Source organism: Arachis stenosperma, chromosome 5 (genome assembly GCF_014773155.1).
Source record: "Arachis stenosperma cultivar V10309 chromosome 5, arast.V10309.gnm1.PFL2, whole genome shotgun sequence".
Lineage (NCBI taxonomy): Eukaryota > Viridiplantae > Streptophyta > Magnoliopsida > Fabales > Fabaceae > Arachis > Arachis stenosperma.
The window spans coordinates 31,871,399-31,883,239 of NC_080381.1; the positions used below are offsets into that span (position 1 = coordinate 31,871,399).

At 39.9% G+C, this 11,841-nt stretch overlaps 1 protein-coding gene across 1 annotated transcript; it reads left to right on the top strand.

The window, feature by feature from the left end:
* The first annotated feature begins 651 nt into the window (after positions 1–651).
* On the top strand, positions 652–1,422 carry LOC130980658 (uncharacterized). Its single transcript, XM_057904318.1, has one exon. The coding sequence runs from the start codon at positions 652–654 to the stop codon at positions 1,420–1,422; it is 771 nt and encodes a 256-aa protein (XP_057760301.1).
* Positions 1,423–11,841: the final 10,419 nt, after the last annotated feature.

The following is an 11,841-nucleotide window of genomic DNA, read 5'->3' on the forward strand; positions in this document are numbered from 1 at the left end:
GTGCTATTAGGATATCTGACTGATATATATGGCATAAATGTCTGTGAGCATGCATTTGGAACTTAAAGCATTAGACCTACGATATTGAGACTGATCAACTTAATATCACTTGTTTGGTGTGTATAGGAACCAGATGTCGACTCGCGGACGCGGTCGCGGGCGAGGTAGAGGTAGGACAGGCACCGTTACTCCTGCCCCTATAGGGATTGATCCAGTAGACTTTATGGCTGCCCTAGGAAATATGGCCGCAGCTATGCAGGCAACAGCTGAGGCACTGGGTAATCAGATAAATCAGGGTAATCATGGGAACAATAATAATAAGAACGGTCCTATGACACTTGCAACGTTTCTGAAAGTTCACCCTCCGACTTTTAGGGGATCCTCAAATTCCACTGATACAGATAATTGGATCCAGGCTATGGAACGGGCATTACAGGCCCAACAGGTTCCTGAGGAGCAATGGGTTGAATTTAGAACTTATCAGCTGCAAGGTGAGGCTCAGTATTGGTAGCAGGGAACAGACATATCCTGCAGCCTAATGGTGCTGCGATTCCTTGGGAGATTTTCCGGACAGAATTCTATAAGAAATACTTTCCTAATTCAGCCAGAAATGCCAAGGAACTTGAATTAATGCAATTAAAACAGGGACATATGACTGTTGCTGAGTATACTAGTAAGTTTGAGGAGTTGTGTCGCTTTTCTCGTATCTATCAAGGGGCACCAGAAGATTTTGCTGAATGGAAGTGTATTAAGTATGAGGGAGGCCTTCGGAGTGATATTCTGAGTTTTGTTGCCCCAATAAAGATCAGGGTGTTTTCTGAATTGGTGAATAAGAGTAGAGTGGCTGAAGATTGTGTGAGGAAGGCAGCAGCAGAGAAAGAAAGTTTGAGGCTGCCTTTTCAGAGACCTTCAGGAAGGAACTTTGCTCTGAGAGGTAGGAATTTCAAGCGTGGAGGCTCTGTTCCACAGCAGACTCAGGGTCAAGATAATTACAGAAGGCTGAATACCAATGTTAATCAGGGAAGAAGGTTTGGGAAGCAGCCACAGCAGGATCTGAATTGTCAGAAGTGCGGAAAGCATCATCCTGGAGTTCCGTGCAGATTAGGACTTGGAGTATGCTATTCCTGTGGACAGCCCGGGCATATAGCCAGTAATTGCCCGAAGAAGAAGAAGTATGAGACTGGTAGGGTGCAGCAGCCAGGGAGAGTATACACCACTTCTACCATAGGTGCTGAGGGATCTGAGACACTGATTAGAGGTAATTGTGAAATGGCTGGTAAAATCTTAAATGCTTTATTTGATTCAGGAGCAAATCATTCATTTATTGCATTTGAAAAGGCCCATGAATTAGGATTGAGAATGGTGGTTTTAGGTTATGATTTAAAAGTATATAATGCTACTCATGAAAGCTATGGTGACTAGGATAGGATGTCCACGAGTTCCCTTTCGAGTACAGCAACGTGAATTTGTGCATGATTTGGTTTGTTTGCCTATGACTGGTTTTGATCTCATTTTGGGATTGGATTGGTTATCCAAGAATCATGTTTTTCTTGATTGTTCTAAGAAGTCAGTACAGTTTATGCCGGAAGGGTCAGAAGCACCGGTTGTGGTGAATAGTTACTATTTGAATTCTATGATAGTAAACTGTTCAGGAACTGAATGTCAGGGTATTATGTTATTAAGTGCGGGAGTATCAGGTGATGATCAGAGTTTAAAGTAGATTCCGGTTGTATGTGAATTTCCAGACGTGTTTCCGGATGATATTAATGAATTTCCACCTAACTGGGAAGTTGAATTCGCAATTGAGTTGATGCCTGGGGCCGGTCCGATTTCGATTACTCCTTACAGGATGTCACCTTTAGAAATGGTCGAATTGAAAGCTCAGCTGGAAGATTTATTGGGTAAGCATTTTATCCGACTAAGTGTTTCTCCGTGGGGAGCGCCAGTGTTACTGGTAAAGAAGAAGGATGGGAGTATGCAGTTATGTGTCGACTATCGGCAGTTGAATAAAATCACTGTGAAGAATAAATATCTGTTGCCTAGAATCGATGATCTAATGGATCAGTTACAGGGTGCCGGTGTGTTTTCTAAGATTGATCTGCGATCCGGTTATCATCAGATAAGGGTTAGAGACGAGGATATTCCGAAAACCGCTTTCAGGACCCGTTATGGTCATTATGAGTATACAGTGATGTCTTTCGGGTTAACTAATGCCCCTGCAGTATTTATGGATTATATGAACAGGATTTTCCGACCGTATTTGGACAAGTTTGTTATTGTCTTTATTGATGACATTCTTGTTTATTCTAAGTCTGAAGAGGAACATGCTGAACACTTGCGAACTGTGCTGCAAATTCTGAGAGACACGAAGTTGTACGCTAAGTTATCTAAATGCGAGTTCTGGAAGAGTGAGGTGAAGTTTCTCGGCCACGTGGTGAGTAAGCAAGGAATAGCTGTGGATCCTATTAAGGTGGAAGCAGTGATGAATTGGGAGCAACCATCTTCAGTGACAGAGATCAGGAGTTTCCTAGGTTTGGCAGGGTATTATCGACGATTCATTAAGGGATTTTCACAGCTCGCCTTACCTTTAACTAAGTTGACTAGGAAGGATACGTCTTTTATCTGGACTCCGGAGTGTGAAGAGAGCTTCCAAGCATTGAAGCACAGATTGACTACTGCACCCATGTTAGTATTGCCTGAACCAAGTGAACCGTTTGAAGTGTACTGTAATACATCTCTGAAGGGTTTGGGGTGTGTTCTGATGCAGCACCAGAATGTTGTAGCATATGCCTCACGGCAGTTAAGGCCGCATGAGATAAACTACCCGACACATGATTTAGAACTTGCTGTTATTGTGTTTGCTTTAAAGATTTGGAGGCACTATCTCTATGGCGTTAAGTTTCATGTCTTCTCAGACCATAAGAGTTTGAAGTATCTTTTTGAGCAGAAAGAGTTGAATATGCATAAGAGGAGGTGGATGGAGCTTCTGAAAGATTATGATTTTGAATTGAATTATCATCCAGGAAAAGTGAACGTTGTGGCGGATGCCTTGAGTCGAAAATATTTATATGCAGCTTGGATGATGCTACAGGAGGAAGAGTTACTGAAGGCATTTCAAGGTTTGAATTTGGGAATTAGAGAAGAATCTGGAATTTTGTGTTTGAGTCAGTTGCAGATTTCAAGTGATTTTAAATCAGAACTTTTGAAGGCTCATCGAGACAGTGAAGCATTACGTAAGGTATTACCAACAGTTGAACAGGGAAAACAGTGGAGAGTGTCAGAAGGTTAGGATGGTTTATGGAGGTTCAAGAACCGGATTATTGTGCCTAATGTTGGAGACCTGCGACAAAGTATCTTGAAGGAAGCTCATAAGAGTGGGTTCTCAATTCATCTAGGGAGTACTAAAATGTATCAGGATCTGAAAACGATGTTCTGGTGGCCAGGTATGAAGAATGATGTGGCATTGTATGTATCTAAATGTTTAACGCGTCAGAAGGTTAAGATTGAGCATCAGAGACCATCAGGAACCCTTCAGCCTTTGGAGATTCCACAATGGAAATGGGAAAGTATCGCAATGGATTTTGTGATAGGTTTGCCTAGAACCCGATCTGGTTATGACGCTATCTGGGTGGTTGTGGATCGACTGACGAAATCAGCTCATTTTCTTCCTATCCGAATAAGTTGCACAATGGAGAAATTGGCTCGAATGTATATCAAAGAGATTGTCAGGTTACATGGTGTGCCCTCTACTATTATATCTGACAGGGATCCTCGCTTTACATCAAGATTCTGGGGAGCTTTTCAGCGTGCATTTGGGACTCAATTAAGTTTGAGTACTGCGTATCACCCTCAGACAGATGGTCAGTCAGAGAGAACTATTCAGACCTTGGATGATATGCTAAGGGCTTGTGTTTTGGACCAGCCAGCGAGCTGGGATCGGTATATGCCATTAATAGAATTTGCTTATAAATAGCCATCATGCGAGCATTAGAATGGCTCCATATGAGGCTCTGTATGGCAGAAAATGTCAACCTCCATTGTGTTGGTATGAAACTGGAGAAAGAAGTTTGTTAGGGCCTGAGATGATAGCTGAAACTACTGAACAGATAAAGAAGATTCGTAGTCGAATGCTTATAGCCCAAAGCCGCCAGAAAAGCTATGCTGATCAAAGGCGAAAGCCTTTGGAATTCGAAGAAGGAGAACATGTCTTTCTGAAAGTTACACCAACCACTGGAGTGGGAAGATCTATTAAGACTAAGAAATTGAATCCCCGTTATATTGGACCCTTTGAGATTCTGAAGAGGATTGGGCCAGTGGCGTATAGAATTGCCTTACCGCCATATCTTTCGAATTTGTATGACGTATTTCATGTGTCTCAGCTTAGGAAATACACTCCTGACGCATGTCATATTCTAGAACCAGAACCAATCCAAGTGAGAGAAGATCTAACACTTCCAGTAGCCCCAGTAAAAATTGATGACACCAGCGCTAAACGATTACGAGGAAGGGAAGTATCATTGGTAAAAGTAGCTTGGAGTCGAGCTGGTATCGAGGAACATACCTGGGAGCTCGAATCAGATATGCGAAAGGATTATCCACATCTCTTTTCAGGTAACTAGATTTGTATTTTGAGGGCAAAATTCTTTGTTAGGTGGGTAGGATGTAAACCCCGGTTAAATTAGTAGATAATTAGTCAATAAATTAGTTTTTAATAAAGAAGATTAGAAATGTGAAAATTATATTAAATTAGGATAGAGCTCGTCGAAACGATAATTTTGACACCAATTTCGAAGAAAACGGTCCAAGATTGGACCGAACGGGTCAAACCGGTTGAACCGGACCCGAACCGGGCCATCGGTTCAACCGAACCAACTCATTAAAAGAAGCCGAACTCCTTTCTCTCCCTCATTTGGATGCAGCAGCGTGCAACACTCCAGGGAGGGGAGAAAGCTTCCGTAACCTTACGGTAAACTTCCGATCTCCGTAACTTCTCCATCCGAGCTCCAATCGCCGCACCGTTTGCGGCCACGCGTTCACCGCGTCGAGCTCTACATTTCTATCAGAACAATTTTATAGGTAACTCATTATTTTATACTCAGCCTTCATTTCCCCCAATTTTCGAATTTTAAGTGGGAATGTTGAATTTCTTTGATTTATGATGTTTTAGGATCCAATTAGCTTGAGGGAAACGTTCCCTCTTGCATATGTGAAGCTTGGGTAAGATGAGGATACGATAATTCTATTTTATTTTCTTTGAATTTGAGCTTTGAGTATTAAATTGGATATATATGTGTTATAAATATGTATTAGGTTGTGAATAAATAATTGGAGCTTGAAATTGTGAATATTGGAACTTGGAGGAAGCTGATTAGTTGAATTTTGAAGGGACTGCCTTGGTTTTAAATAATTTGCTTTGGTCGTTACGTGAAAATCGGCCAAGGTATGGTTTAGGTTTCTTGCATTTAATATATAATGTTCTGTGAAAACTTAGGCTAGATGACCATAGGATGAGTTGGAATGCAGGTGTATGTTTAATGTTTAGTAATTTGTCGATGAATATATTTGGTTGAAGTTTATTGAATAATTAGTTATTAATTTTGGATGGTGAATGTTGTTATGTTAATTTGGAGAGAATTATGGTTGAATGTTATTGTTGATGAACATGGTTGGTTTGGTGCTTGTTGATTAACTAATAATTTGGTGAATTATTGATTTGAGGTATTTTGTGTTAGAAGCCTAGGATTAGTGAACTATGATCCTTAGTTGAATTTTGGTTGTTGGATTTGAATATTATATGAGTGTAATTGTTGATCTGAGGTAGATTTATTGTGGTGATTGTTATGATGATGAGGAAGGGTGTGTTGAATTGAAAAGAAAGCAGGTTTGGACCCGAAAAGGGTGGCAAAGTCCGAGTTTTAGAGGAGATGCTGTCGAAATTTTATAAAAAAAAATTAGAGATTTTGTTTATATGATTATTTAAAAAAGATTTAGATTCAAAGGTTATATGATTTGATTTAGAGTTATTAAGAAAATGAGCATGTTCTAAGTTTGATTTATTTAGAAAAGAATGAATTATGTTTTGAATTGGAACTATTGATGGACGGAATGTGAGGCGTGATAATGAAGGATAAGAATTGAATATGATTGACGTATAATGATGAATGAAATGCGATTGAGAATGATATGGATGTTGATGAATTATAATTGAATTATTTATATGGCTTATGAATTTGAATAATCTGAGATACGAGATTCACTGGATCAAATGCCGTGGCTTGCCACCACGTGTACCAGGTTGAAAACTCGATACTCTGTTGACCCTACGACGTAAGTGTGACCGGGCACTATATAAATTCCCAGGAATGTTACCCCCATTGAGCAATATTGATTATTTGAGAAAAAGCTATGCATAGACTTTTGGGGATGCACGTCGGGGGACAGTCTAAGGACAATTCAGACTTGTCGGGTTGGCTGGATAACCGACAGATGAGCCTCATCAGCCATAGGACAGGCATGCATCATATGCATATTACTTGAATTACTTGCTTGTGTATTAACTGGGTGTGTCTAAATGTACTTGCTATCTTAAATGTATATTTGTTATCTGTAGTACTTGTAACCTTCTTGTGCTTGCCTTTGTCTATTTAATTGTCTGTGAAAATGCATGATGGAGTTGGAGGTAAGGAGGAATGGCAGAATGGGATTTAGATTTAAGGTTAAGTTAAGTTAGGTTTAAATATCCTTAGTAAACCACCTTTTATGGCTTCTGTTTAATACTTTAAGCTCTATAATCTGAGTGTCGGCGTTCTAGGATTGCCTTTGGCATTCCCAGGACCTTATATATTATGTGTGTGGCACCTTTACCATACTGAGAACCTCCGGTTCTCATTCCATACTATGTTGTTATTTTTCAGATGCAGGTCGAGAGGCATCTCGTTAGGCGTCTGGACCCTTGAAGCGGAGTGGTTACAGGGTTATTTTGTTATGCTATGATGTGTATATGTGTACTTGGTTTTCTCTCCGCATAACTTGTTCTTTTGATCCTCCTAGAGGTTTATGGAGAGGCAGGATTGTGTATATGTACTTTTGGGTTTTGGATATGTATGTATATATATATGTAAATATTCTCCGGCCAGTCTTGACTTTGCAGGCTGAGTTAGGAGCTTATTATTTTGTATCTTTGGCACTCTGTTCCTACTTCTGTTATCATATGTTTAACAGTTACGGTTTCCTTAGCATGCAGGTTAACCCGTTCCTTGAGCGTTGCGCTTTTATTTTGCGATTTAGTTTCCTCTTTTCTTCAAGGCTCCTAGCATATTATAATTCTTCTGCTATTATATGTACTCATTTTATTTTAGAGGTCGTAATACCACACCACCTCTGTTTTACGGCTTAAGCGTAAAGCTTAGTGTGGTAGGGTGTTACACTCATCATATTGGAAATTTGGTTATAGTACTTGCACCTTTTGCAAGTATTTTTCATCTCCTTTCAATTTCTAATCTTGCTTTGGATGCACATGATTGGATTCTAGATACTAGAGTCACTACTCATGTATCATTTACAATTGAACACTTTCATTCAGTGAGACACATAAAGCCAATAAAAATCAAAATGCCAAAATGGGTTGTAGGTTAGGATAACACTTTGTGGCACAATCTTCTTTTCAACACATTTTTACTTGAAAGATGTGCTATATGTTCCTTCTTTCAAGATTAATCTTATTTTAATATCTCAGGCAACTAATGCTTAGTCTTGTTGGTTTCTATCCAATGCACATAACTGTGAGATACAGGAGCAACTTATCTCAAGATGATTGAAATTACTGATAAAGAAAATGGGTTGTATAAATTGAAAGCAAGACCAATTCCAGCCAAAACTGTAGATATCTTAAGCTACATTACACTTAGAAAATGCATAGCTATTAATATAATACACTCAATAAACCACACATTAGGCAATATATCTCATAATCATACATTATGTAAGACCCAGAATCTTTGAAAAGTCTTATTATGACCAAGTCTCAAATCCTACAGTTATTTATAGCCTTAATTTCATAGATTATTTTGTTAAAGATAATTAAGGCAAGTTTTGATTTATTGGATTTGAGATAAGTTGTAATTATTATCCAATTTTATCGGATGTTTGGGTTATTTTCTATATTTAAATTATAAAGTTGATAGTTATGAAATAATAAGGATTTTATATGATATGGACTAAATAATCAATATTTTAATATATTGATATTGCTATTTTGGAAAATAGAGAAATTAATTATATTATTTCTAAATTTTGGATTTGAACATTTTATTGAAAATAAAGTGTGAAAGTGATGAACAAATAGTATTTTCTATATATAATTAGTGTTGAATTTAATTGAGTTTCAATTACTATATTATCCCTACTTTTATTTGAAATTACTAAACTACCCCTAGCCTAACACAAACCCTAGTTTTCAAAATGAGAAACCCTAATTTCCAAGCATAGCAGCCGCCACCCTTTCTTCTTCCCTTCAGCAAACCTGCAACCCAATGAAGGAAACAGAAACAGAAAATAATGGGGGAGGGAGCTTGAGAAGGGAGATCCAGTAGAAAGGGAAAGGGGGACTGAGTGCGGCAGGGAGGATAAGAGAAGGGGGAGGGGCGCTGGCACCGGTGGGCTTCTCCACTGCCGTCGCCGCCGAACCGATACAGAGAGAGAGAGGGAACTTCATCTGCGTCGTCGTTCAGCCGTCCTCCAGCCTCTCATCACTGGTTCCTCACCGTTGTCGCCGTGGAGGCCGAACACGTCGAGTTCCCTGCCGCCGCCTAGGAGTCCGCCGTCAGACCCGACTCGAAGGAAGAGAGGTGTGGTGTCAGCGTCGTGCAGAGAGGGACTCGCAGCTGCCGTCGCGTCGCGTCGCCGTCACCTCCACCGCACGTCGCCACCGTACGCGCTGTGGCCTCCAGCAGCGCCATCGCCAGTCGCGCTTGCTCTGCCGTCCTTGTTGTGGCTTGTGTCATCACCGAAGACCCACCATCGTTGGAGAAAGGGAGAGATTCAGAGAAAGAGAGTCACGCCGGAGAAGAACCGTCGCGGAGTTGTCCCTGCCGCTGCGCCCAGCAGCTGTCAGGAGCCTTGATTGCCGATCATGGGGGTGTGCCGGTAAGCTCCAGCCGTCGGAAAACCTCACTGCCGTCGCCGGAAGATCCTGCCGGTAAGGTTTTAAGTATTGGGTTTCGTTCTCCTGAGTTTTCGGAAACGTTACAATCACTGCATATTAGTTTCAGTCGCCATCGCCAGAGCCTGATCACCGCTGCCGCTAAGCCGGTTCGGAGACCATCGCTATTTCGGTTCAGTCGTTCCTTCTTCGGTTCGGTAAGCGTTTGGATTTGAAAGCCCTTTTGTTATTATTCTGTTATCTCACGCTGAGGTTTGTGGCGTTAATTGCTATACGATTGAGTTTCGGTTATTGTATGTTGCGATTAGAGTTGTTGAGACTGTTGCGAAAGTGGCTTGGAACCGAGGTTTTGGTTGCCGGGATTTCGATTGTTGATTTCGGGTTGAGGCAGAAAGGACTTGATGAGGCGTTTGGGTTATGGAATTTGTGTTTTGAGGTAGGGGCGCTTTCCAAAAACTATGTTTTATGTATTGGAATTATTACATATGGATACTGATGTGAGATATTGTGTATTTAGTGATTGTATCTACCTTATGTATTATTTGATTGACTCTAATGATTATGGATGTTGATTGGGCTGAATTGTTGTGCGGCTTTGCGAAATGTAATGTTTGAAGTTGATTCTTTAAAGATTTGAATCTGAGTTTAATCCGTTGAGGACTGATTTGATTTGAGTAAGTTATTTTGATGATTTGAAAAGTTGAATGTACCTTTGAATTTAGCCTGGTTCATTTTAATTGATTTGGTTTTGGACAAGTGATTTGTTATTGAACCGTTTCTTTAAAGCTTTGGAAATGAGTTATATCGATTGATATTGAGTTGATTTTGAAATGTATCCTTGAGATACGCCACTGAGGCGATTGTTGGATTTAGCTTGCTTTAAATTGATTTCTGGTTTTGAGCTGTTGAAAAGGAATGAGAAATGGTTTAGTTGGGACCCGAACCGGGTGGCAAAAGTCCAAATTTTAGGGGAGGTGCTGCCGAAATTTCTGCAAAATCCTAGTCTTGTTTGAAAAGTTATTTAAAAAGGGTTAGATTTGAGAAATTGTATTATTTGATTTATGAAGAGGATGTTTATGTTTTCAAGCTTAATTTATTTAACGAACCTTATACGTTGAGTTCGGCTTATTTAGAACTGAACTATTTTTACCGTTTGAATCACTGAAGGAAAAAATGATGCTCTAATATTGATTTTAATATAAAAAGGGATTTTTAGTGATTTCAAAGGAATCTAGACTTTTGATTGATTAATCAAGTTTGAGGCATTTTGGAAGAGTTAGAAAAATGGGTTCCAAAAAGAAACCTGAAAGTGGTTTGATTCAAATGAACCGGTTCCGTTTCAAATGAGTTGATTTTTGGACCGGGTTGGAACTTGTGATTTTGTATGGCCGGTTTTATAGTAAATTCAGTTTTATTTACTTGAACCGAGAAATCTATGATTTTAAAAGTTTCAATGAATTTTAAGGAATTGATATAGGTTGACCTTCCCTAAAGACTTGGGACTCTGCCAAGAAACTTTTGTTATAAAATCCCATTGTTGGATGGGTGATTTCGAATGCTTTGAAATAAATCTTTAACTTGCCATGGTTTTGGAAGTTTTGGAAAGAGAATGCCGAGAGTGGCTTTGTTTTAAAAAGGGAACTCACTTTGAGTAAATTTGGCTTATGAGCCTGAGATGATTTGAGAAATGAGATCCTTTAAAGCCAAGGCTGAAAAGAGTTGAAACTTGATTTCAAAGAAAAATGAATTGAGAAAATGATTTATGGCTTAAACGCCGATTTCATGAATTTGATGATTGTGAATGTGGAAGTGCTGTTTTGTTGAGAGCCGGATTGGCTGTGTATGTTTATACATATTGATTGGTTCTGGATTGAACCGTGAGCCGGAATGGCTGTGTATGATATGAATATTGGCTGGTTCTGGAATGAACCGTGAGCCGGATGGCTGAGATGGATGGTGATCCATGGGTGAGATTGAATGCATGTTTATGCTGAATCATTGATAAATGTGAATGTTGCACTTCCACTATCGGAGATGAGGGTTTCCCTGGGTAGTAGCAGTGGCTAGCCACCATGTGCTCCAGGTTGAGACTTGATACTCTGTTGACCCTATGTCGTAAGTGTGGCCGGGCACTGTGAAAGTCCCGGATGAGCTCGCCCCCGAAATATTCACCAGTGAGGGTGATGGATATGGATCATGTTTATGATCAAGTTTATGATGAGTATAACTCGAGTTGGGGATGCGCGACAGAGGGACAGTCCAATGGTTAGCTACCAGGACTTGTCGGGTTGGCTCTATAACCGACAGATGATATCATCAGCCACTAGGGACAGGCATGCATCATATGCATCTATGTGACATTGTTTGGGTATGCATATTGTACTTGGTTTGCCTATGTGATTAACTGCTAATTGTTCTACTTGCAATAACTGTTTGTTTGTGTTTGCATCTTCCTACTTGTGTTTGCTTCTGGAACTATGTTGGATTGTGGTGGATTGGTTGTGGTTGGATTGTTTGGGCCTAGGGCCGTGGTTGAATGAGATGGACCGATGGTTGATTTTGGTTTTGTGGTTCTGGTTTGGAATAAGATATGAAAGGTTATTTTGGTTCAGTATAGATAAACCTTTTTGAAATGCTTGATGTTTTGAGAATTGAACGGTTCCTCTTTCAGAAAAGATTTC